General features: G+C 45.8%; 1 protein-coding gene across 1 annotated transcript in view; it reads right to left on the bottom strand.

The window, feature by feature from the left end:
• LOC147605409 (kinesin-like protein KIN-14B) overlaps nt 1-27,899 on the bottom strand; it is a 110,630-nt gene that overhangs the window by 64,081 nt on the left and 18,650 nt on the right. The window contains exons 3-6 of the mRNA XM_086793696.1: nt 7,615-7,701; nt 7,298-7,477; nt 6,989-7,095; nt 6,636-6,767 (exon numbers count right to left, since the gene is read on the bottom strand). Of these exons, the coding sequence (XP_086649822.1) occupies nt 6,636-6,767; nt 6,989-7,095; nt 7,298-7,477; nt 7,615-7,701 (506 nt within the window). The remainder of the gene's footprint in view (nt 1-6,635; nt 6,768-6,988; nt 7,096-7,297; nt 7,478-7,614; nt 7,702-27,899) is intronic.

Genomic DNA, 27,899 nt, shown 5'->3' with positions numbered 1-27,899 from the left:
TGGTTATCATCAAGTCAAGATTTTTGAGGCCTATATCCCAAAGACTGCCTTTCGAACAGAACGAGGGCAATATGAGTTTGTGGTCATGCCTTTTGGTTTGACTAATGCACCGCCGACATTCAACAAGATGATGTCACGAGTCTTCATCGTACTCATCAGTATATGTCTTTTCATTTTTTTGGATGACATTCTTATTTTTTTTGCCCGCTGCCGAGCAACACGTGAAAGATGTGGTCTTGCAGCTTTTGCGAGACAATGAACTCTACATTAATGCTAAGAAGAGCATATTTGGAGTTCAAGAAGTCTAGTACCTAGGCTATGTGATCGGTTCCAATGGCATTCGCCTTGATCCTAAAAAGATAAAGGCAATCCTCGATTGGACATTCCAAAGACAGCCCAAGAGATACGTTCCTTCGTGGGCTTGTGCCAAGCATACAGCTCGCTCACATATGGATCGGTTTTCGAACCTTGCAGCACCATTGACAGATTTGCTCAAGGGAGTGAAGACTAGAAGACAGAAAGTTTCAGTCACAGGTAAGGCTTTAGAGGCTTTCTTTGCTTTGCAAAAGACACCTTCCGAAGCACCAGTTCTTAAACTCGCATCATGGGATGATCCTTTTGAGGTAATCACCGATGCCAGTAATCTCGCCATAGGAGCAATTTTGCAACAAGAAGGCAAACCAGTGGCGTATTACAACAGAAAGTTGAATGATGCAGAAAAAAATTATTATGTCTATAACAAAGAGTTGCTAGGGGTTATCACAGCCTTGAAGTAGTGGAAACCTTTTCTTTATGAAAGAGAATTTACTGTGAAGACAGACCACCGGGCCTTGAAATGGTTACAAACTATGCCAAGTGCGCAAAGCAACGATAGACAACACTGGTGGAGTCAGCTGTTCCAACAATTTGGAGGACTGATTGAGTATGTACCAGGTAAGAAAAACCCCATCTCGCAGACGCTCTCAGTAAAGATAGTATTCAAATAGTACAGGAGCCCCCTGTGTTGGAGATACAAGGAAAAGATTTAGAGAGTATGAAGACACACGATATAGATTGTCCAAAATTTGGAACTCCTTACAGTATTGTAACACGTGGAAGCTCTGGGAGTCTTCTTTCAGCCCTAAACACTCTTGGAAACCATATGATGCAAAACGTAGATATAGAGAGAGAGCAGAGAGAGAGAGAGAGATTGATCATGCACATGACAAGTATGGCCCTTTATTCCGAACCGGGTCATTACACCATTCAGGACAGTTGGCTCTTTTACAAGGGTCGACTATGTGTTCTTAGGGAGAAAAGACCAACACTCCTCCATGATGCTCATGATTCACCTGTTGGTGGTTCATCACGGGATCAACAGTACCTCGGAGAAGTTAGAAAGATCGTTTTATTGGCCGAAGATGTGTAGGGATGTGTACAACTATGTTCCATATGTCAAAAAGTGAAAGTACGTCATACCATACAGGAAAGGTTGCTTCAGCCATTTCCTGTTCCCGAGGGTCCATTTCACGACATTTCGATGGATTTCGTTGGACCCCTTCCCGCATTTACTAGATCTCGAAATGCTTAGCGTATGATGATAGTTGACAGATTCAGTAAATTTTGTATGCTTATACCATGCAAGCAGACGGCCACAACAAAATATATAGCCCAGTTTTTTCTCCGACATTGGTATCTAGTTTGTGGTTTGCCACGGACCATTACTTCAGATCGGGACCCAACGTTTACATCTCACTTCTGGCGAGCTCTGTTCGACAACTTTGGTACCAAATTGCGATTGTGCAGTGCATTGCATCCCTAGACCGATGGCCAAACCAAGATTTACAATCACTTGGCTTTCGATGTGCTTAAAGCGTACTGCCATGATCAGCAGCCGAAGTGGGAGCTTCATATCCCGTGGGTACGGGCGATTCTCAATGACACTCACTCATTCAGTGTTGGCATAACTCCATACAAGGCAGCCTTTGATCGAAGATTTTCATCCCTTCTCACGAGGATAATCTCTCCTTCCTTGGAAGCCAACAAGACGACAAAAACTTTTTCAGCCATCATTGAGTCCGTCAAAGAGCGTCTTACCAAAGCTCAAGAGGCTTACACTAGACAGGCAAACAAGTCACAGAGAGACGTCAATTTCAAAGAAGATGACTAGGAATATTTAAGGATTATGAAGCAAAGACTCAAGCAAGTGGGCAAGCGCTATCCAAAGTTGTCATTCAGAAGTTTTGGTCCTTTTCCCATCATAAAGAAGATAAGCGACGTCGCCTTGTCACTCAGATTGTCACACAGTTGGATGATGCACAACATCTTCCATGTCTCTTGGTTAAAGCCTTATACTGGACCTTCACTGCAGAATATTCCAAAAGAGCAATAGCCAAAAATGCTTGATGAAGCAGAGGTGATAGAGCGTGAGCAGATCCTTCTACATCGCTGGAAGCATGGTTCTAGACAACGTCTTCACCAATTTCATGCAAAGTTCAAAGATCAAGGGACCCATGAAACTGTTTGGCTAGATAAAGAATTCTTCCTTTAGTATCCACAGTTATTGGGGGACTATCTTGAAGCTATGAACCTGCCGCCAAGCTAAGCAGGAGGGAATGTCGCGTGCACCCATGCACTGTGGTACACGGTGATAAACTGGCTCATCAACAGTGTAAGAATCATGTACAGAAGTATTTTAGGATTTATTTGTCGTATGCCGTGACCCTTTGGTGAGCCCAATCCGGGTAATGTCAAGCACGAGCTACGTTGTCAGTCTCCCAGTGTCAAGTCAGTCCTCTTAACCCACTCTGGAGAATTCAGTAAGTGTTCATCAATCAGATGCACGTAGATGTCAGCCATAGCAGTAGATGCATTATAGGCACTCAGTTGCATTCCATGTAGAAGGGGGCCAGCCCCAAGGCAGCCTTAACATGGGCAATGCCATGCAAGGGGTACTTAGTACCCCTAGCCACCTTTGAAGACAAGGCGGCAAGCCCCATGGCATGTGCAGGCTGTCAACCGAGTCCTTGTGGGCTTGGGGCTCCTGTCAGCCAGGTCTAGTAGCCAGCCAACCAGCTAACCAGCCACCCGACCAGCTAAGGGCAGCCGACTTGGCATTTAAGCTAGTCGTGGATATTTACCGCCAGTTGACATGCTTTAAGGGAAGCTCACTGGGCACCCTAAAGCATATAGAAGGATAGGTTCAGATCAGTCCATAAATCATCAGACATAAACCAAAAATTATCATCAGAAGTCACGCATGTGTGCCTAGGCTCTTGCCTATGCATACCTACAGCCATACTTGTGCTCTCAGCCCAAGGCCAAAAAGCTCAGTCTCTTCAAGAGTATTCAGCACACCTACCCTCAGTCTCGGACCAATGTATTTCTCAAGAAGATAGCTTCAAAGTCGCCTAAAGCTTATGCACAATTCTACCCAGCATTTGGTCGCTTTGTCCTTGCGTTTGGCGGTCCGTCAATCAGTTTGTCCGCTTAGTCTTGTGGACACAATTCAGCTTGTATACAGTTCTCCAAAAGAAGAAATAAAGCAAATACTCCTGCTTGCAAGGAGGGGCACTTCAGTAGGTAATTCGGGACGCCATCTAGTGTCGTCTCTACTACATCTATTTCAGATTCATGTATGTTGTTTTAAAGGATTGCTAAAGACTCACTAAACTCACGTTTAAAGAAAGGCTTCGTTGTTTCACATGGTCCTAGTTCGGCACATGCTACAGAGAGTGCTATTGTTACTGACAAGGAAACCTTACTGCATGAAGTACAGGAACTCAGAGCAGATGAACCAGATGTGCAGAAAGTCTTGGAAGATAGGCAAAGGTTTCTGGAATCTGCACAGGACGATGTGACTTTTGAGGCCATTGCTACCGAGATGGGTGTTGAGAAACCTGACAGCTGGCACTTGAATATTTGTTAATCAAGTGTCATGTGATTACGATGCAGAGGGCTGGTTATGCACAGAAAAAGGGTGGACATCCTTTTAAGATTAAGCCTACAGATGCCACAAATGAGATGCACAAGATGACTCAGCTAATGAAGCGGAGGGGGAAAACATAAAAGCTTTGGGCTGTTTTGTGGCATTGGCTTTGGTCGAAGGGCTGTGTAGACAATCCATTCTGATTGTGATTATGCTAAGAATGCTTTGTGCACAAAAAGCATGCAGTGTTGAGGCATGTATGTTTGTAAAGACAGATGGAATAGCAAGTATCTTTGCAGAAGAACAATGAATCTCTCATGTGTTTATGCAAGCACTTATTTTGAGGCTTGATAAACAACCATGCTGAGATTGGAATGCTATGATTAGCATCTCAACAATGGAACATATGTATGGAATTGTGGATATGCATGAAGCTACCATGTATATCATGTGGACTCTTTTTAGGTTTTGTGCAACTTCTTACGTTGATGCTTGGAAAAGAACTTTCTGGAACTCATGTGGTATGAGTTGGGTATGTATCTTGTACCTTGTATAGGTACAGTGAGACATGGCAAAAGGCCATACGGGCTTTGTGATTGGAAACCACAGAATGGTTGATGGCAAATGTTATCAAGAGCTTATGACTTTGGACCATATATTTGCAGTGAGACTGTTGTATGGACATGCACGTGGTGTGATTGATGGTCGCATGCACCTGAGTAGGACTTGGATTATATGAAGCAAGGCTAAGGGCCTGTGAAAACTTTAAAAGCCTAGGGAGATTGTCAGGCATGGATACACGTGGTGTGTTCATCACTTGGATCTTCCTCAGCGGATAACTCATTATAAGCCGCGGGGGTTGAAATAAATCCCTGATTTCTCGGGCTTACGGGTTATGATTACCTTTAAGCATGCAAGGCATGCTAGTTTTATTAACGTGTGAATCCATGCAGCACATGATGAGAGGTACAGAGCATTGTCATGGGCAACCGCCCATAGACTATTTTCGATCACCCTCATGGGTTTTTGCAGGTGGAGTATATTTGTTGCTTAAATGTCAAATGTACATGTTTACCACTAAACTTGTGCTTGCAGGCGTTGACAAGTGTTATAAAGCGGCCGGACTTGTTCATCAAAGTTATTAAAGTGCTTTTGGGACCAAGGCCAAGTATTATACATGGGGCGAGCCCATCTTTTAGGCACCTATTGGAAGAGAAAAGTTGTTTATTAAAAACTTTCACTTGTTTTAAAACAAGAAAAGCAACAGCAAAAGCAAGACCCAAATTATTATAAAATAGAGGCTTGAGGCTGATTTGAGCACATCAAGGGTTGAGAGCTTGGAAGAAGGCTAGTCAACTACTCTCCTGCACCCCTACCACCATCTTCTAGGACTGGTTTAGTGCATCTAGGTGTGGTACAAGGCATTCCAGCACACACTTTTACCGTGACAAAAATGATTCTTTAACCTGATTGAGGGTTCCCACAGCAGGTGTAAGATGCCTCCGAGGCATCAAGCGCAGGTATATGTGTGCAGTACAACGGATTCCATACTGTACGGACTGCATGGACAGGTTCCATATTGTTGTACAACAGGGTCCCAGCAGGTGGGCATAGGCGTGCAGAGGCCATAGGGAGTTGGTCATACAAAGTCGTACAGCTGAAGTACAGCATTTACTATTCTGGTCGTACAGTTTAGGGTTTGGCTGTAAATGCAGATTCAGCACGGCTGATTGTGAAGCTGCAAGTAATAATTGTTGGTTCTTCTCCCTCTACAATGAATTGGACTTTCTGGGCAAAGAGATTTGTGGAACACACTGTACACAGGATATTTTTGGTGCACTGGCACGGGACACAGGATGGTGTCAACTTCTTTAGAGCTTGGCACCTCTCTTTGTGCTTGGCACAGGGCACCCGTGATTCTAGTATTTGTTTGACTTGTATTCTTGTTGGTTCTTCTCCCTCAACATTGAATTGGACTTTTTGGGCAAAGAGATTTGTGGAACACACTGTACACAGGATATTTTTGGTGCACTGGCACGGGACACATGACAATGGCCATGGTGTCAACTTCTTTAGAGCTTGGCACCTCTCGTTGTACTTGGCACAGGGCACCCGTGGTGCTAGTATTTGTTTGACTTGTATTCATGGTACTTGAAGAGTCAGGTGCAGACCGGTGAGGACTCCCATGCACCCATAATCTTGTAATTAAGAGCAGACTCCTTTTGGTAATAAAATACCTTTTGGTAATAAAATACCTTAAGGGGGGAAAGAAGAGGGAAAGGGAGAGGGAGGGATTGGTGAGTGGGGGAGGGAGGGGGGGGGGGGGGGGGGGGGGGTTCTGCCCAGCATTCCGCCCTCATGTGTGGTGCACAGTTTATTTTCAGTTTGTTGTGGTTCCTTTTGGTAATAAAATACCTTAAGGGGGGAAAGAAGAGGGAGAGGGAGAGGGAGAGGGAGAGGGAGGGATTGGTGAGTGGGGGGGGGGGGGTGTGGTCTGGGTTCTGCCCAGCATTCCGCCCTCATGTGTGGTGCACAGTTTATTTTCAGTTTGTTGTGGTTGTGGTGTAATTAGTGATTAATCTTGTTTATTGTTAGCTGAGCCTTGTTATACGCCCGCCATGAAATAAAAAAGACTTGAAAAAATACATAAATGAAGAAGAGGGAGAAGGGATGGGAGGGGCATCTTGAAAAGGTACAAGATTGGAAAATTTTTGAAGCAAGCTAAGACCTGTTCATTATAAAGGTCAAACATTGTCACTGAAAACGAAAATCTTGACATGGATGTCATGTCACTGTTGGACAAGTCAAAAAGCTCCTCGAAGGCTCTGAAGAAAACCCCTCGATCATTGTTTGGTCCTTCCTGCCAAGAACATAAGAGGACACGAATATTCAAGTTTTGAAGGAGCTGGAAAGACCTCCATCGCTAACAAAACCTAGCATCTGCAATTTGAATGGGGATCTAAGACATGCCATTCAAGGCTTTCCTTGTAAAAGAAGACAACATGAAGGTTCACTTGTCCATTGTGTATAGGCTACTTGATGCTACAAAGCACGCAAAAGTGGAGAGAGAGAGAGAGAGACCATTGTATACGTTTTCCCTGAACCACTCTGTCCATAAGCAAAGATGCATGCATTGTACCCATCCAAGGCAGACTGTACAAATGGTTGCACATCCTGGAAAAAAACACCTGCAGCCGTAGGCACGAAAATATTTCATATAAGCTTCAATCCCTTGCAAAAGCAAGAGGGCAAAGCTCAAGCCTATACCAGGTAGATTCCAAAACCTAGCATTTGATGAGGGCAGCCCAAGGGAAAAGCTCAAGCCTACAGCAGGTAGATTTGAAACCTAATATTTGATGAGAAAAGCAATAACAAAAGCACCCACATTACCTTGACCAACGTGTGGACCATACACTCGATCAAATTCAAACTCTTTTTTTGGCATCCCCCCAGCATCAACTCCCGTCAATGAGGTGTTTATTCGTATCAAAAAGTCATCTGGAAAGTCAGTTGCCACTGGACCTTCATGCTCAAATTGTGGGCGCACCCGACAGTATACTCGGATGTTGCCTAATCAAAGCTACACATGTTAGTTCCAACTTACTTCCCAAAGGTCCACTGCATCTTACATGATAGAGTGGCCACCAGAAAAAAGATCAACAAATAGCAGACAACAAAAAACCTAAGTATGAAAAGCAAGAGGATACCTTTCACGCCCAGAAGATCATTGAAGATTTTTTTCCTCTCTTTCCGAAGAGAAGATAAGTGGGCCTCTCCTTCTAGAACAACCTGATCTGCAGTAATTACCCAGAGCCAACAAATGATGAGCTTCCACACCAGGCACGTCTCTTTTTTTGGCTGTTTTTGTAAAAGGTGGGTCTAAGCAATATTTCTTTGCTTGGAGACAGCTTTTAAAGAAGTTATTTAATAATAATAATTTCACTCTCTCAATACCTATTACCGAGGCAAGAACTATACAAAATCATTAGAGACAACATCATTTGGCATACTTATATTCATAGGACATGGATATGGTTGGAGACACTCCCTTCCAAAATGAGCTTGTACACACATGATTTGCCCATAGTGAATGCAGATCGATCTATCCATATTCCAGGATACTTGAGGATTTATGTCACATGCACTCAACAATATCCGTGGCCCATATCAGGGTGTCACCATAAACTTCAGATTAAGGCCGATAGAGGTGATACCCATGCAAGAGCAGCGACAGCTACAAATATGCAAGGTATTTAACATGCATGAAATTTTTACTCAGAAGCGCACTATCCTTCCGTGTCCAGCATATTACAAAATCAGAGGCCCCCACTGTCTATTTGGAGAGGGGTTTGATCCTCTTCACTGAGTCATGGAGTATAGGGATATGTAGCACTTTTCTTGCATGGCATATAGCGAGTAAAGAGTAAACTCATAAGGTGGCAAAGAAATCACAAGGACCATGGCGAAACACTCACAGCTTTTTCCTAGAATGTTGGGCAACACCAAGTTCAAGAGCGAGCACACCCAACTAGAGCACACCTTGACCCCAAGGAGTCTTCATCATAACCTGAAGAGAGCTAGCTATATCTAGACACCCCCATGGACATGTCTTAGGAAATCCCAACCCATGGCATCCCACAAACTGATGATTGAAGGAATTGCATCCACCACCAGGAGGAAACCACACAAAGACATTATAGAAATGCACCATGGACACATGGACGACTCTTTGTCTCATCTACGTTGTACTCTAAGTTCTTGTTGGATCCCTGCCAAGCATTTCTCCCAAGCTCACCCGAGTTCATCATCACTAACAATCTCCTTCATCAACACAACCTTCATCTGGATGTCTCTTTCCACACCATCCACACGAGAATCTGGGTTTATCTTACATATACTTAACAATCTTGCATTGTCCAATGCCTCGGTGCCCATGATTGACTCTCTCTACCTAGGTTTAACCTAATGCAAACCCATATGCAACAATGGACTGAAACCCTAAAGAATACAAACCCTAATTTGGTTTTTCCACTTTACCCACTAAATTTAGGGCTCAAACACTACTGTAAGGGGTGAACACATGCAAAACAGGGAAGCCCTAATTTTGACCTGCAAACCCTAATTCAGCATGCACGAAACCTTGGTTAAGGATTGCCCTAGGCTGACCTAAGCTATGATTCCAATGTCACATGTGGAAGCTTAAACAAGTGATTCAATACACGAGATTAACCCTAATCATACTCATGCACGGAAGAAAAGATGAGACCTAATCTATTGCATATTGCAAAACATGACTATATATACAATGAAAAACCTAGATCTGGATCATGCATGCCATGCTATGATGCATACCAAAGACCTATGCAGTCCTCTAATTGCTATAGGGCGGAGGAGGCGTAGTTGCCCAAATCAAAAAATTGATTTGGGTCTTCTCTAATTCACTATTGGGCAAGTGTTCTCTTGTAAGCGAAAAGTAGGAGCAATGGGTGGAGGCGGCGGTGTTGGCTATTGGTTGGGCAACAGCTACCCTAAATAGGGCAAGCTCCTAGTTGGAGCTTAGGCTACCTTAGTGGGAGCCTAACAATTCTTTGTTGGACCCTTTTAGAAGGAGCTTTCCAAGGGAGCCTGACAATTCTTTGTTGGGCCCTTTTAGGAGGAGCTTTCCAAAGATCCATGAACCATACTGCTTCTGAGTCAAAAAGGCATCACACTGCTCACAAGGATCAACACCTGTTACGATGCACAAACAAGTCCTGGAAACCTGCTGAAGACCAAGCAAGGCTTTCTGAAACCTGTCAACCACCCCCTCTGAATCCGGAACCACAAAGCCTGGAGAAACCACCTCCTTTTGCAAGTAATCACCTGCCACCTGCCTGGCTTTCCGAAAGGTCCCCGTGGAAAGAACATCCTCAACTACTGGAGGTTCTTTGTCCCGAATACGACGAGACATCAGAGCATAAGTGACCTGTTCAGTTTCCTCTGACTGACGAACACAAGAACCACCAACATCAGTACTGGAAAGTTCCTGCCAATTGCTACCATCTACTGGTAAGCTATCCACCATCTGGTCTCGGAAAGCCTGTACCTGCAACGTATCCACACTTAAGTGGCCATTACCAGACTGCCACTCATCACAAACCTGAGGACCTGGGAGAGAGAGTGCTGAAAGCTTGTAAACTCCATTCTCCACTCCGCCTTCCCAAACCACTTGGCCTGTTGCTTTGTCCCGGAGAGCAACAAAATGCTCATCAAACTCCACCCGTACGCCAGTCTTGCAAACCTGATGCACTGACAACAGATGAAAACCAAGTGCCAGAACATACAACACCTGGGAGGAATGCTTCCCCCCTCTGCCATCGGGAACTATCTCCATCCTGCCCTCACTGTGAACTGGGATAGTGGACATATCCCCAGTAAGAATATGACCAGAAAGCCTGCAGAGATCCTATAAACCGGAACGGGAAGGAGTCATGTGCCTGGAAGCACCACTATCGAGAATCCACTCCCGAGTATCCGTTGCGGAGAGTCCTCCACTCTCCTCCCTGCTTGAAGAAAATGAAACATCGATGTCCACCTCCAGGTACACAAAAGCCGGAGTCTTCATGATTGCTGCTGAGGAATCTTCACCCTTCTCGGTCTTCCGCTTGGGACACTGCCTCCAATAGTGCCCTTTCTCGCCACAATCATCACAGGTCCTCTCTGCCTTCAGTTTCTCACGGTCAGTATCGGACTTCTTCTCAGAAGACTTCTCCGACAAAGCCTTCCCTTTGACCGTGTTACGGCCTTTCGACCGTTGGCCAGTTAAGGCCTCCAAACCTCCACCCTGAGGAGGGTTCGTGAATCGTTCCTCTTGGTCCAGGACCATGGGCACAAGCTCCTCCCACGTGATGGTGCTGAGCCTGCCACTGGTAATCAAAGACGAGTAAAATGCTGAGTACGAAGAGGGCAAATGTGACAGCAACGTGATGGCCATGTCCTTTGACAATATCTCCTTCCCAGCCTGAAGAACTTCCTGCTGAAGAGCCTGCAGCTTGTTAGTATACTCCTGCATCGTCGACGATTTTGCAGGGTTCATAACCCGCATCTGTACTTCCAAGAAAATCCTCTTCATGGGCGATACCCTGTTGTACAGAGAAGCCAAATGCTGCCATATACCTCTAGCCAGCGTCATATGATTTACATAATTGATTACCTGCGGGTGTGCAGTTGAGAAAGATAAACGAACGGACCCTGGCGTTGACACGATCCCACATCTGTGTCTGAGCCTCCCGGTCCTTTCGGGTTGACGGTAACTCCCCTTCCTCTACTTCCGGCCGTGGAACACCAACAACGACGAAATCTGCAAGGTCGTAAGACTCCAGAACAGATTCCATCATAACCTTCCATATGCCGTAGTTGCTCCCGTCCAACTGACGGTCCACCGAGAATGTGGGGAGTGTCGGGATCTCCACGTACCTCTCGGCCATCTCAAACAGATCTGTCTTTGGAAAGTACTCTGAAAAGGGTGGGTGGGTGGAAACAAAGAAGAACTACTACCTGCAAGTGGCTGTCCAGCAAATCAGCCCGCCTTCCTCTTGCACCTTCTCTTCCCAATCAGCCCAAAACAGTCCACCAATCAGCCACACAACAGTCCCCCTCTTGCTCACACAAATCCCAAGAACTATCTAGAGCCTAGGGCTCTGATACCATGTCAGAATACGCAGCGGAGAGCAAAACGCAGTGCAGAAAAATACAGCACAAGAGAGAGAGAGAGAAATAGGCGTGTAACTCTGCTCTATATACACAAGAAAATCCCGAGGTATAGTACACAAGTGGCAAGGGGGCTGGGGGGGCCTATTTATATGCCCCCACATCAGCGGTCGGCCTGCTGTAGGGCAGCCGACTGGACACAAGAATCCTCACGAACTGGATAGTCACAGTCGGCCAGCATCAAGATGGGTCGGCCAGCAACAAAAGAGTCCCACGACTCATGCAGTGCAGTCGGCCATGTCACAGATGCAGTCGGCCAGGCTCAGGGCTACCACTACTAGACTGCCTCCCATGCCATAGAAAAATGGGAAAAAATAGGAGAAAAATGCGGAGAGTGGGGATGCACCACCTAAGGATAGAGAAAGGTAAAGCCATGCAAATACCTCGTGAGAGGGGGATGTGCACTATATGTTAGAGGGAGGCTAAGTCAGTGAAGCACTTTATATGTAGATAGTGCATATTATGAGATCCCAGTTGAGTGGACTATGCCTCTCGACAAAGCGGGAGACATGCTAACCCCAACAACTACAAGACTATCATGATTGGTCATACATTGGCCAAACTTTATGGCGCAGTGCTCGAGGCAGAGTTGAGCTTATCTGCAGAGGAGGAGCGACTCTGAGCACCAGGGCAGGCTGGATTCCGACGAGCTTTCTCCACTATTGACCATCTATTCACTCCAAGATGTCTGATTGATCAGGGTAGGGCACGGGAGAGGAGATTATACTGCTACTTTGTGGATTTCCGCAAAGCATTTGACACGGTGCCACGGGAGAGACTCTTTCAGCGCCTCCAGTCATTAGGGATCCCATCAGAGATGGTCTGGGGCATCTATGCTTTATATGAGCAGGTCCTCGGGCGCATACGATGCCCGGAGGGGCTATCTGATGTTATTGCTAGCACCATAGGTGTGAAGCAAGGATGCCCACTCTCTCCTACACTATTTGGGCTATACATTGATGAAATGGCTGACTTCATTGTTCACAGTGGTGGGGACGGGGTAGATACCACAGTCCACATTATGCTATATGCAGATGATATTATTTTGGTCTCTAAGTCGAAGATGGGACTACAGCATCATCTCCATGCACTCGATGACTTCTGCACACAAAGGGGACTTACACTGAACCTTGGGAAAACCCAGGTCATGATTTCCCACACCTCAGGGCCAGTTCGACAACAGGCCATCTTCACACTAGCAAGAGGACAGGTAGAGGTGGTAGACTCATATGTGTACTTGGGGATTACATTCGCGACTCCGCCAGGAAGATTTACTATGGCTTAGGCAGCCAAGGATAGACTCACACGAGGGTATGCAGCTCTGGCCATGCTAGAGAGACAATGTCACCAGGCACACTTCCAGGAGCCCCGCACGAAGGGGTGGTTGTTTGACACACTAGTCACCCCTGCTTTGATGTATGCCGCAGCAGTATGGGCACCTGGGCTCGCCACCTCCACATGGTCTCAGATAGAGAGGCCTCAAATTCTCATGCTCTCACGGATGATCCGCAGCAAACCCTCTGTCCCACATGACATTGTCCGAGCGGAGTTTGGTGCACCTCCTATGCTAGTAGAGGCCATGTATCACATATTACACCCCCATTATGGTACTGGTTGGAGCTAGACAGATTTGCATTGCATTCTTGTATACCCTACGCATATAGGTTGCATACTGAGTGTCACCAATTGGCCGACCGTTTGGTCCATCTCCAGTTTTTGCGTCTCGTTCACTTGAGGCCAGGCCGGTGTCTCGTGTGAAGAGGCCAGTATTTTGCTGACATGGACGGGAGCCAGACTGGTGCCACCCGTGTGTTAGCAGGATGGTGTCGTATGGACGGGAGCCAGACCAGTGCCACCCGTGTATGACCTGGACTGTGTTCGACCCATTGGATTGTCACGCCATGGAAGAGCCAGTATTCGTGCCGTGTTTTGCCTATGGGACTGTCACACCATAGGGAGACTCGTGCCTGGAACTGTGTCTTACCTATGGGACTGTCACTCCATAGGAAGACCAGGTTTTTATGTTTTTATGTCGTGCCAGTTTTGTGCCGACAGATATTTTGTACTTGTTCCATGAACGGGAGATATGTCCATGTTACTATTTGCACATGCACACATATTTTGCATGTTTGAAACTGTTTTCGCATGACATGTATTTGTGTGTTTGCCTGCTTGACGTGTTACTTACTGAGCGGGGACGCCTGCCAGTGAGTCGTGAAGTCTGCTCTGTATTCTGACGAGTTTTAGTGCATGTGAACAGGTGGTAAGTATGTCGCACATGTTGTTTTTATTATTTTATTCTAACCTTTTAATTTATAAGGTTAAGTGTTCACATTCACTTGAATGTGGGCACCCCCTTTGGGCACCCACTTAGGGGCCAAGGTGGGGAGCCCCACTTAAGTGAGTGTGGGGGTGGGCATGGTCACCTACCCAAACTCCCCACCCACATGCAAGCGTGGAGTAAAACTTCACTTTAATTTTATTAAAAGGAATCGCTTCTTGCGTTTGTTCATCACCCATCGCTTCCACCTTCTTGCATTGAGAAACCGGCGACCATCTTCTCTTCGCTTGCTTTTCCCAAGCGGCTGGCTGCCTTCCCTGCACAACGACTGCAGTACCCTCTGCTGCTGGCTGCGCCTGTCTCTCTACAGGCGGCTGACTTTGCTGCAGGTGGGCTGCGCCTGTTTTCAGCAGGTTGCCCTGGCTACAGCAGGCGTCTACATCACTTCTCTTTCCCTTCCTACAGGCGGCTGTCACCTCCAGATTGCTGCGCTACCTCCTCTTACAGGTTGTACAGCAGCCGGCGACTCCTCCTGGACCAGCAGGCAGCATGGTACCCACAGTAGACTGCCACCAGCAGACGGAGCTGCCTCTGTAGACGCCTGTGAGCTCTCCTGCGCATCTCTTCCAGCAGGTTACCTCTCTCCACGACAGGCACCTACACTACCCCTTTGCAGTCAGAGCGTTCATCTGCAGCCAGGCCACTCTATACTGGTTGTTTTTCCACGCTTCTTGAGGCTGAGCCACCTTCTCCTATACAACGGGTGGCTATGTTCCTGCAGCGAGACTTTACTTCTCCCAAGGCAGTTTTTTTTTTTTCTATCGCCTAACTTCACATCTCTTGGGTGGTTTCATCTTCTGCACAAACACCACGAGTATTGGTTTTCCATCAACCATCTACAAGTAAGTGAATTTCAGATTTCAATAAAGTATTTTATGTTTAAATCTGATAAGGGATTCATCCCGCTCGACCAACACCCGTTCGGTGCCGGGTTGTCCAAGCTATATTGGCGAACCTCGGTCCAAAGGTGCTGAGATCGGGAGAGCCAGGTGTTAGTACGAGAGCGCCTGTTTGTGCGTGGTCTCGGAACACCAGTGAGGCGCTCTCCGCGGAGTCTAGTGAAAGCACAGGACCGTAGAGATTGGACCACACTAGTGGTCGTTCTGCTTCGAGCTTCTACATCGAAATTCGAGCCTATTTGTTTGGTACTGTTTTCATATGTACATGGCCATTATCTGGTTCTTGGAACCCATGGAGCATTGTATTTATTAAATACTCCCAATAAATATATCATATATTGAGGGGGGGGTCGGCACGTTCCGGCCCCAGTGCTGGTGTCCATCTTTCCATTTCATTTCATTTAAATTTCAAGCTGTATTAAGTTGTCCATTTCAAATTTGTGGTTTTAAAGTTGTGCTATTAAGCGTGTGGGTGTCCAACGGAGTCTTTCCCACTTGACGGGATCGGTTTCATTGGTATCAGAGCACGGTTGTTTCCCTCTTCCTGGTGGGGAAACGAACCTGTGTACTGGACATCCCGCTTTTAGCAAACTTAAAACACAATGGACAGCCAAGGCAACCCTTTGGAAGTACCAAATTCGAGGGGTCCATCTAGTGCCTCTCGTGGGTCTGATGCCCTGCGAGGTAGACACAAGCCTCTTGAAAGGGTTATGGATAGTGAATCCAAGGGTCAACTGTCTCCAGGAAAGACAGTTATGCTTGAACAAGAGCCTGATGCTATGAGGGCTAAAATGGAACATATGAGAAAACTTTTGCAGGCTCAAGAGCAAGAGTTAAAGTTTTTGCATGAAGATCCCCATCTGCAAAGTGCTATTGAAGCCAGGAAGGCTGATGCTATGGTTGATGTAACTTTTGAATCAATGGCTCGTGAAGTGGGCAAGAAACCAAGGGAGTTGGCACTTGACTATCTCCTTCGCAAAGGTGATATCAAAGAGGGGGATGACGGAGAGCTGAAATTCAGAAATCCACCTCGTTTGAAGCATGGAGATCCCGCATCCCAGAGGCTGTAATCTTTTATGCAAAAGGAAGAGGTGACAGTCACCTCTCGTCATGCATCCTCTCCCCAAGGCACTAAGCCTGACAGATATATGTATGCCAGTGCTCATGGAGGGCATGAAAGTCACATGCATGCTAGACATGTATCTCATGGTGACAGGTCTACTTCCAGAAAAATTTTGCCTTCTGAGTTGTCTCATGGAGAGACCATGCCATATGCAGGTAAGTCACATGCATCTGAGTTTCGAGTTCGTGGAGCACATGCCACCGTGCCCCATGAAGCTTCTATCACGGCCCATGGAGCCCATGCAGATAGGGCTACCCCGTTGGATAAGGGGAAAAGAAAAAGAGAAGACCATGAGCCTCATGCCAGGAAGCTCAAGGAATTCAAAGCAGGTGATAAATCTGTCAAATTTGATGTTTTTCATGGTGAACATGATGCTTCTAAGGTGTTAGCATTTGTGGCACAGTTCGACATTGCTTTTAGCGATGAGGATTTCACAGAAAAGTCAAAGGTGCGCCATGCTAGCATGTTTTTGAAAGGGACTGCTGCCCATTGGTGGATCACTGAAAAGATCACCAAGGATCCCATCTCCACTTGGAAGGAATTCAAGGATAGATTTTATGCTCAGTTCTTGCCACCCAATGCAAAACAAACTCTCACTCAAAAGTGGGACAGGCTGGAACAAAGAGACAATGAAAGTGTGCAACAGTATGTTAACAAATTCTGGAAAGTGTTGCTGGAAGTGACTCCCTTCATGCAAATCACTGAAGATGAAAGAAAGAGGAAGTTTCGTTCTAGACTGCAACCAGCATATAGATCGGGTATTGAATTGCACCCGAAACATACGTTGCAACAACTCACAGCTTCTGCTCTTGCCACGGAGCAATTGGTGCTCAAGATCAAGCAAGATCAAGGAGGTTCAAAGGGGAAGGACAAGGCTGTCCCAAATCAGCAAAAGGGTGGACAGCCACCTAAAAAGAACTTCCGGGAGCCTTACAAGGGTGGTAAAGCTGAAAATAACACATCTAAAGAACAGGGCCCAAGAAAGAACAAATTCGGATTAACCCCGGAGCAAAGAGAACAATATGCTAAGGATGGAAAATGCTTTTCTTGTGGTAGCAAAGACCACATGTTCCGACAATGCCCAGATCGCAAATCAAAGCACGAGGACAAGCACACCAAAGCTAATGTACATGCAGTTCCTGATGTGCAAGGAAATACAGGTCATGATGCAAAAGAGCGAATGGTTTGCAAGGCTTGGGGGCAAATCAAGGATCAGCCCGCACTCTTCATGTTTGATGACTGTGCAACTGACGATTTCATCTCTATGCAAATGGCAGCTCCATTGGGTATTGAGGTTGAAAACATGGGACCTCAGATTGAAGCCGAAGCTGCATTTATTGGTAAAGAGGTGCAGGTTACCCCTTTGATAGGGAAGTTGCGCATCCATATCCAGGGCTACCTTGATAATGAGCATTTCCTAGTTGCTCCACTGAATGGATGTGATGTATTGTTGGGCAAGCCGTGGCATCATAGGCTTGAGCCCCGCAAAGACTACAAGTCCAATATGATTTCTTTTATGCATAAAGGCCGCATGCATTTTATTGATGCTGGCAAAGAAGGGGATTCCATCCCAGTTGTATCACACATCCAAATTAATAAAGCAATGAAAAAGAGTCTTTCAGCGTACTTGGTTTTTGTGCGTGATAGTCTTGTGCCAAATCATTAAAATGTGGATGCTATGTCTAATGATAGGCTGAATTTTCTTAATGCATTCAACGACTGTTTTGCTGACTCGTTGCCAGGTGAATTACCTCCCCAAAGGCCCGAAGATCACCGTATAGATATTGTGCCAGGTAGTTCTCCACCTAACAAACCCGCATACCGAGTGAGTACTGCACAACAAGAAGAAATCATGAAGCAGGTCAACGAGCTTTTAGAGAAAGGTTTGGTTCAGCCCAGTTCCTCACCTTACTGCTCTCCTGTGCTTCTTGTTCAAAAGAAGGACGGATCATTCCGTATGTGTGTGGACTATAGAGCTTTGAACAAGCTTACCATCAAGAACAGATTCCCAATTCCGCGTATTGATGATATCTTGGATAAGCTTGATGGCTCAGCTTGCTTTAGCAGACTTGATTTGAAGAGTGGTTATCACCAGATACCGTGGTGCCACAAGATGTTCATAAGACTGCTTTCAGGACAGCCTTCGTGTCATGGCCCTGTGAAAATGGAACAGTACAAGTGTGGGCATGGTGGTTGCAGAGTCAGAATATTTTATGATTCACATGGGGGGTGCCCGGACAGAGTTTAAGATGTGTGGACATCCCTAGGTGTGAAGGGGGGAACTAGAAACATTAAGTTTTAATGTTTATTGAAGTTTGCCCCTAGGCCTTAGTGGCCCTAGGAACTTATTAAAGTTTGGGGCCCTAGGGATTAATTTGGGGGAGAGTCACTCCACTTTTGGAGTAAGTGTATCTCTCTCTTCTCTCTCTCTCTCTAGCTTTTGGACAAGAGGGAATCGTGGAGTTTCTTGAAGCGCATGTACTCAAGCGTGGAGAAGTGAAAGGAGAAGGGCGACTGCTGAAGACTCTTTGCTGCAGTTTTTCCTGTGCAAACCAGCCGTACAGCCTGTACGGACAGGCTGCAGGCACTTCCTTGGTCCACGCTACACACAGGCGACTGTTAGTTGCTGCTGGATTCTCTGCGCACAGGTCTGCTCAGGCTGTACCAGCAGGTACAACAGCAGTACAGTACTGTACGGCTGCCGTACAGTGTACGGACAGCCAGGTACAGCAAGTACAGTTGCTGCAGGCTGCTGCAGGTGGCGTAAACTGGCTGGACAGGACTGTAAACTCAGATACAGGCAGGTAGAAGAGTAGACAGCAGGCTGTTTATGCAAGTACAACTCCTCGCACGTATCCCGAGGCGGTACAGACGGGTACTGTGCTGATTTTCAGATCTGTATTTTTCAAGGACAGCATAAGAGTGGACATCAGGAGGAGGATACAGGCAAGTACAAGCACACGTGTGAAGCAGGGTTGTGGATACAAGTGCCTGCAAGTACAGATTGGTGCTGTTGCTTCCTCCAGTGTTGTTTCACGAGCTGAACTTGGTAAGCTCTGTTTCTGTTCATCTATCTCTCTTTCTACTGCTTGATGTCTGTTGCAGATATGTGTTATCTGGCCCCTTGTGAGAGGAGGGGTATGGCAGCTTGACAAGGGTTGAGACAGAGACTGGACAGCACATGTATGTTTGAGCTGAGAAGATGTATCATGCACTTGAGTTATGCCAGATGATGCCCATGGCTGGCCTGCTTTGTGATCTTGGCTGATCAGAGGGAGGCACAGTGTGTTGTTTGAAGACACAGATCTGTGTGAATAGATCCTCTGTGCTGAGAAGGATTTGTGGGCCGTCAGATTGGACTTACAGGTGTAAACTCTTGGCTGGTCTTTGTGTTGTACTCAGCCATTCATTTTATTATAATTGAATAAAGAAATACCGCAAGGGGCGCCAAGCTTTGGGGCCAACAGGTGTCGCTGTGTTTTCAGATTTGGGCACTCTAGCTCCAATCTGTGCTTTGTTTCACATCTAGACTACAAGTGGACGGGTGATTGCTAATCTACCGCACCCTGGTTTTCTATCAGAGGCCGGTTTCAAGGTTCCGTCCCCGGGACCAATCATCAACTTTCTGAAGGGGGTGAGCTCGTGGTTGCTTTGAAGAAAGCCATCGCTGAAAATTCAGCAATCATGTCTGATACAGAGGAAGAGTACTTCTATCATGAAGAAGAAGAGCAAGAGACTTCTCCTGAGAGAGATGTATCTGAGGATATTTTTGCAGGAGAACAGGCTGCAAATGTTGAGCCTTATGAGGATGTAACACAGCCAAAAGATGTGCTTGGTAAAGAGGATGATGATGCTCGGTTCAAAGATCGCTTGGCTAGTGTTATGGATACTTTTATGCAGCTCACTCAGAGCGAGAGATTTGTTGAATTTATGAGATCTCGCATAGAGCCCCGCACAGAGCCCGAGAAAAAGAAGAAGAAGGTTCGTTCGAAGAATCTTCCACAGGGTCATAGTGGTGCCATCCCACAGGAACCATCTTTTGGCCAGTTTCCGAATATGCAGCATGCTTATGGTGCAAACTCTCAGAGTTCCTTCTATGGACAGCCACCTATTCCTCAGCAGAATATGCATCCAGGTTATTTTGGTGGTGGCTCGGTGTTCCAATCCATGACTGGGGGTTATCCTCAGGGAGGCATGGGTATGTATGGGCCTTTTGGAGCCAATTTTCAGCCTGGCATGCAAGGGAATATGTATGGTGGTATGCAGTCCGGTATGGCTGGAAATATGTTTGCAGGCATGCAACCTGGGATGCAAGGCAATATGTTTGGTGGCATGCAGCCAGGTATGCATAGTGGAATGTATGGAAACATGGCTGGGATGTATGGTATGCCTGGCATGGGAATGGGAAATGTTGACCCAATGATGGGTATGAATGTTGGGGGCAGCAATCTTACGAAACCACTTCCATATGATAATCTAACGCCTATGGGAAAGGCGAAGGAAGGGGGAGCTGCAGTGAAGTTTGACACTTTCAGTGGGGCCAAGGATAAATTGAAGGCACTTACCTTTTTACAGCAGTTTGATGCTGCTTTTTCTGGTGGGAATTATACAGAGTCCTCAAAGGTGAGGAAAGCTGCCACTTTTCTCAAGGGCAATGCTTTGCAGTGGTGGTCTACTCTTCTTTTGCAGGGCATAGCACCCACCACATGGGTCCAATTCAAACAGGTTTTCTCTTCTGTATGGCTCACATCTACATTTGAGGTGGATGTTATGACAGGATGGCACAAGCTGGATGCTTCAAAGTGTGATAGTTTGGAGGATTATAACAAGAAGTTTTGGGAAGCTTTACTCCCAGTGACTTCTTATCGTGCTGTGCCATTATCTGAGCAGGTAGAGAAGTATTGTTGTGGGCTGCCCAAGGAGGTACGAGATTATTGTATAAAGACAAGAGTAACGAACATGTCACAGATGATTGAAAATGCTATGACAGCTAATGCGTTACTCACAGGTGGTTCATCTGGGTTTAAAGGCAGTAAGAAATTGAGCAAGAAAGCTGAAAAATTTGGGCATGCTTCTCGTGATGCTAAAGGGTCTACAGAGACAAAGTATAAGAAGTTGCCAATGCCCAAGAGGACTTCTGAGGAAAGACAGGCTTTGAGAGATGCTCAAAAGTGTTTTTACTGTACTGAAGAGGGGCATATGTCATTCAATTGTCCCAAAAGAACGTCCAAAAAGGACCCTGACAATAAAGGAGAGCCCAAGCCAAAGAAACCAAAGCCTTCTACAGGCTTAGTTCCTGATCTTGTGGGGGAGCAGCTAGGTGGTGAAGCTACACAGTTGTGCAGGGCATGGGGCAAAGTGAGAGATCAGAATGCTTTGATCTTCTTTGACACAGGTGCTAGAGCCAACTTCATTTCACCAGATTTGGCTAGCCGATTGGGGATTCGCGCAGAGGAGATGGGGCCGTTACATGAGGCAAATATGGCTTGTCCAGGGTATGCAGAACCCGTTACTCCTATCATTGGGAAGCTTCGGCTTCATTTGCAGGGTTATGTGGACAACGAGGAGTTCTTCATCATGCCTTTGGATGGCTGTGATGTTTTGTTGGGGATGCCATGGTGCCACAAAGTACATGCGGTGGTGGATACTTACAATAGGAAAATTACTTTGACTCATAGAGGGAAAGAGCATGTATTGGATGTAAAACTCAAAGGGGAATCTGTTCCTATTGTATCCGCTTCGGCGATTTCATCAGTAATGAAAAAGCATCTTTCCGCGTACTTGATTTATGTAAAGGATGCACAGGATGATGAGTCTAAGTCTAATTTGTCAATGTTAGATAAGGACAGGGCTGATTTCTTAAGTGGGTTTCAAGACTGTTTTTTCGAGTCATTGCCAGGAGAATTACCTCCTGAGAGGCCAGAAGATCATGCCATAGATCTGATTCCTAGTAGTACTCCACCGAATAGACCGCCGTACCGTGTTAGTGCAGCCCAACAGGAAGAGATTATGAGTCAGGTGCAGGAGCTTTTGAATAAAGGGTTGATACAGCCTAGCTCATCACCCTTTTGCTCACCTGTGCTCTTAGTGCAGAAGAAGGATGGTTCTTGGCGCATGTGTATTGATTACAGGGCGCTGAATAAGAATACCATCAAGAATCGATTCCCCATACCGAGGATCGATGACATCTTGGACCGCTTACAGGGCTCCACAGTTTTTAGTCGTATTGACTTGAAAGCGGGTATCATCAGATACGCATTAGACCCGAGGATGTGCCTAAGACAGCATTCCGAACCACGTTTGGGTTGTATGAGTTCTTGGTTATGCCCTTTGGTTTGACAAATGCGCCTGCCACATTTAACAGAATGATGGACAGGATTTTCAGGCCTCATAGAGAGTTTGTGGGCACATTCTTTGATGATATGATTGTGCATTCACGAACTGAGGAAGAGTAGAAGGCATTTGGCCATTGTGTTTGCAGAACTCAGAAACCATAGGTTGGTGGTTAATGGCAAGAAGAGTGAGTTTTTCTTGCAGGAGATACATTTCTTGGGGCATATTGTGTCTGGTCATGGAGTCCGTATGGATCCAGCAAAGGTGGAAGCAATACTTCATTGGCCAGCTTTGAGGACCGTGCATGATGTACGCAACTTTCTAGGATTGTGTTCCTATTACAGGCGTTACATACGGCACTTTGCTGAAATTTCTTCGCCTCTTCATGCTTTGACGAAGAAAGCAACTCCGTTTAGATGGGCTGATCGGGAAATTACAGCATTCAAAAAGCTCAAAGAAAAGCTTACTTCGGACCCAGTATTGGTGTTACGCCACAAGTCTCTGCAGTTTCACTTGCTTATCATCATGAGCTTGATGAAATGAAAGAGCAGTATACCCATGATGAGGATTTTGAAAGGTTGTATGATCAGATGTCTGAGGGTCAGCGGCATGAGCACTATACTCTCAGAGATGGGTTTTTATTGATGCATGGCAGACTGTGTGTTACCAGGCCATTGCGACTCAAGGTTATGATTGAAAGTCATGCTCCACCGTATGCAGGTCATAGAGGTATTGACGCCACGGTCAAAGCAGTGGAGACTTTCTTTTATTGGCCAACCTTGAGAAGAGATGTTGATGCCTTTGTGAGGCAATGCATCGTATGTCAGAAGGTAAAGTTTGACCGTCAGAAGACACCTGGGTTATTACAGCCTTTACCTATTCCGGATAGACCTTGGGAGAGCATTGCCATGGATTTTGTATTTGATCTTCCACGGACACAAACGGGAAATGATGGCATCTGGACTATCATATGCAGGTTCAGTAAGCAGGTTCATTTCATTCCCGTGCGGAAGACAATTAAAGTGGATCATATGGTGAAGTTGTTCATGGCGAACATCTTCAAGTATCATGGCTTGCCTACGTCTATCATTAGTGACCGTGATCCACAGATGACGAGTTTGTTTTGGAGAGGGTTGTTTGACAACATGGGTACAACTCTCAAGTTTTCATCGTCATTTCATCCACAGACTGATGGTCAGTCAGAAGAGGCTAACTCTACAGTGTTGGATCTTCTCAAGTGTTATGTGTCAGAGCACAAGCAACAATGGGAAAAGTATCTTCCTTTGGTGGACTTTGCATATAACAACATTGTACATAGCTCGACAGGCAAGGCGCCTTTTGAGATTGTAGAAGGAGGGAAGAAGGTACCACCCATTTTGCATACAAAGGATAAGATCTTTGAGGCTGATCAGTATGTGGAGAGCTTGGATGAAGCTTATCGGAGAGTTAAGTTGGCCCTCCAGAAAACTCAGCAGAAGCAAAAGAAAGCCGCAGACCGTCACAGACGTGATTTACAGTTTGCATTGGGTGATTGGGTTCTTTTGCGCTTTGAAAAGGCTAGACTCAAGAAGATGAAGGGTAAAGAGCGCTTATTCCCTAAGTTGAGCATGCGATATTATGGGCCTTTTCAGGTTTTGGAAAAAATTGGTGAGGTAACCTATCGTTTGAAGTTACCAGATCACTGGAGGATTCACAATGCTTTTCACGTGAGTCTTCTTAGACCTTTCCGTGGGGATGTGCCTGAGGATGTATCAGATGAGGCTCAGCCGGAAGTTGAGGAACTTGATGAGGTTCTGATTCCAGAGCAGATACTGGCACATAAAGAAAGGAAGGTACGAGGTAAAGTTTCCCGTCGCTATCTTGTGAAGTTCAAGAACTATTCACCGATGGATGCGAAGTGGATGGAGGAAGGTGACTTAACAGATTCACCTCAGGTTTTGCAGCTTTATCTCGATGCCTTTGAGTTAGAGCCGACTCTTATTGTGGCTCATTCAGGTTCAGCAGAGCATGGGTCTGGAGCATTACCTGATGCTCAAGAGGGGGGTAGCACCTCCACTCCCTTGATACAGACAGGCTCAGATGACATCTAGAGGTTGCTTGGTGCAGATTTTATCTCATCCGAAGGTACTGAGGCTGACAATACATCTGTTTATGGGACTTCTATGATATATGTGTACTAGTCACATGGAGATTTTTGTGGATATGTATGGTTCACAGTGGTATACAACTTGGACTATTACTATGCCATTGGTTTGCAGTGAATGTTGATACATGTGTATGGCTCAGAGAGATTGGGACGCTGATCTTGCCATATTGTATATTTCACTTTGGATATTTTGATGCATCACCAGAATGCAATCGACGACGCTTGCCATTTTTCAAGAGGGGGGTATGTCATGGCCCTGTGAAAATGGAACAGTACAAGTGTGGGCATGGTGGTTGCAGAGTCAGAATATTTTATGATTCACATGGGGGGTGCCCGGACAGAGTTTAAGATGTGTGGACATCCCTAGGTGTGAAGGGGGGAACTAGAAACATTAAGTTTTAATGTTTATTGAAGTTTGCCCCTAGGCCTTAGTGGCCCTAGGAACTTATTAAAGTTTGGGGCCCTAGGGATTAATTTGGGGGAGAGTCACTCCACTTTTGGAGTAAGTGTATCTCTCTCTTCTCTCTCTCTCTCTAGCTTTTGGACAAGAGGGAATCGTGGAGTTTCTTGAAGCGCATGTACTCAAGCGTGGAGAAGTGAAAGGAGAAGGGCGACTGCTGAAGACTCTTTGCTGCAGTTTTTCCTGTGCAAACCAGCCGTACAGCCTGTACGGACAGGCTGCAGGCACTTCCTTGGTCCACGCTACACACAGGCGGCTGTTAGTTGCTGCTGGATTCTCTGCGCACAGGTCTGCTCAGGCTGTACCAGCAGGTACAACAGCAGTACATTACTGTACGGCTGCCGTACAGTGTACGGACAGCCAGGTACAGCAAGTACAGTTGCTGCAAGCTGCTGCAGGTGGCGTAAACTGGCTGGACAGGACTGTAAACTCAGATACAGGCAGGTAGAAGAGTAGACAGCAGGCTGTTTATGCAAGTACAACTCCTGGCACGTATCCCGAGGCGTTACAGACGGGTACTGTGCTGATTTTCAGATCTGTATTTTTCAAGGACAGCATAAGAGTGGACATCAGGAGGAGGATACAGGCAAGTACAAGCACACGTGTGAAGCAGGGTTGTGCATACAAGTGCCTGCAAGTACAGATTGGTGCTGTTGCTTCCTCCAGTGTTGTTTCACGAGCTGAACTTGGTAAGCTCTGTTTCTGTTCATCTATCTCTCTTTCTACTGCTTGATGTCTGTTGCAGATATGTGTTATCTGGCCCCTTGTGAGAGGAGGGGTATGGCAGCTTGACAAGGGTTGAGACAGAGACTGGACAGCACATGTATGTTTGAGCTGAGAAGATGTATCATGCACTTGAGTTATGCCAGATGTATGCCCATGGCTGGCCTGCTTTGTGATCTTGGCTGATCAGAGGGAGGCACAGTGTGTTGTTTGAAGACACAGATCTGTGTGCATAGATCCTCTGTGCTGAGAAGGATTTGTGGGCCGTCAAATTGGACTTACAGGTGTAAACTCTTGGCTGGTCTTTGTGTTGTACTCAGCCATTCATTTTATTATAATTGAATAAAGAAATACCGCAAGGGGCGCCAAGCTTTGGGGCCAACAGGTGTCGCTATGTTTTCAGATTTGGGCACTCTAGCTCCAATATGTGCTTTGTTTCACATCTAGACTACAAGTGGACGGGTGATTGCTAATCTACCGCACCCTGGTTTTCTATCAGAGGCCGGTTTCACTTCGGATTATATGAATTCTTGGTAATGCCTTTTGGTCTCACCAATGCTCCTGCTACTTTTAATCGTATGATGGATAGGATATTCCGACCCCATCGCAAGTTTACAGGAGTCTTCTTTGATGATATCTTGGTTTTCTCCAAGAATGAGCAGGAACACAGAACTCATTTGGTCACAGTGTTCGAAGAGTTGCGGAAGCATAAACTTTTCGTCAATGCCAAGAAAAGTGAGTTTTTCCTTTCAGAGATTCATTATTTGCGTCATATTGTATCCAAAGATGGAGTTACAATGGATCCTGCAAAGATCGAGACTATTCGGAATTGGCCCGAATTGCAAAACGTACATCAAGTACGTAGTTTTCTGGGATTATGTTCGTACTACAGGCGTTTCATAAGGCATTTTGCTATGATTGCCACTCCTCTACATGATCTCACGAAGAAGAAAACTGCTTTCAAATGGACTTCAAAGGAACAGGATGCTTTCTTGCAGCTCAAGCATGCGATCATATGTGGTCCAGTATTGATTGTTCCTGACTTGCACAAGTCATTCGTGGTTGAATGTGATGCTTGTGGTGATTGCATAGGAGCTATCCTAAATCAGGAAGGGCATGCAGTTGCATACGAGAGCCGTCGTTTGCATGATGCTGAGCTTCATATGGATATCTATGAGAAAGAGCTCTTGGCTGTAATTCACGCCTTAAAGATTTGGAAACACTACCTTCTTGGGGCTGAATTTGTAGTCAAGACAGATCATCAAAGCTTGAGATACTTTCTATCTCAAACCAAGCTATCAGAGAAGCAAATGAGAATGGCAAACTTTCTTTCCATGTTTCATTTTCAGATTGTGCATACTCCAGGAAAGAAAAATGTGGTGGCCGATGCATTATCTAGGAGGCCTTATGTTGCTGCAGTCTCAGTGGCCTCTCATGGAGATCTATCTGCTATGAGAGATTTGTATCATTTAGATGCTGATTTTTGCCATATATGGACTGATTTGATGGCTGGTCATTCACATGCCTCTTATGTTATCAACGAGGGTTATCTCATGAAGGATAATTGCCTATGTGTGGTGAAGGATTTGCGTCCAAAGGTTATGGACGAATGTCACGCTCCACCATATGCTGGTCATAGAGATATTATGCCTACTACTCGCATGATTCAGAGGTATTTCTTTTGGCCAAGCATGCGTAAAGACATTGAGGCTTATGTGCGTGCATGTATCACTTGCCAAAAGGTGAAATTTGACAGGCAAAAGCCTCCAGGTTTGCTTCAGCCATTGCCTATTCCCTCGCAACCTTGGGAAAGTATCACGATGTATTTTATTATGGATTTGCCTAGATCCCAGCATGGGAATGATGCTATTTGGACTATTGTGGACAGGTTTAGCAAGCAAGCTCATTTCTTGCCCATCAAGAAAACCATTAAAGCTGATCATATGGTAAAGCTTTTTCTTGCTAATATTTTCAAGCATCATGGTATGCCTAAATCCATTGTTGGGGATAGAGATCCCAGGACTACAAGCCTATTTTGGAGGGCTTTGTTTGATAATATGGGTACTAAGCTTGAGTTTTCATCAGCTTATCATCCCCAAACGGATGGCCAAAGTGAAGCTGCAAATTCAACTGTGTTGGATTTATTGAAAAGTTATGTGGCAGATCAAAAGAGTGCATGGGAGAAGTATCTTCCACTTGTTGAGTTTGCCTACAACAA

This window comes from Cibotium barometz, chromosome 59 (assembly GCF_041138505.1).
Source record: "Cibotium barometz isolate CiBa-2024 chromosome 59, ASM4113850v1, whole genome shotgun sequence".
In the NCBI taxonomy this organism is placed as follows: Eukaryota; Viridiplantae; Streptophyta; class Polypodiopsida; order Cyatheales; family Cibotiaceae; genus Cibotium; species Cibotium barometz.
Note: the sequence above shows the minus strand (reverse complement) of the source record. Positions and strands in the feature narration are given on the sequence as shown.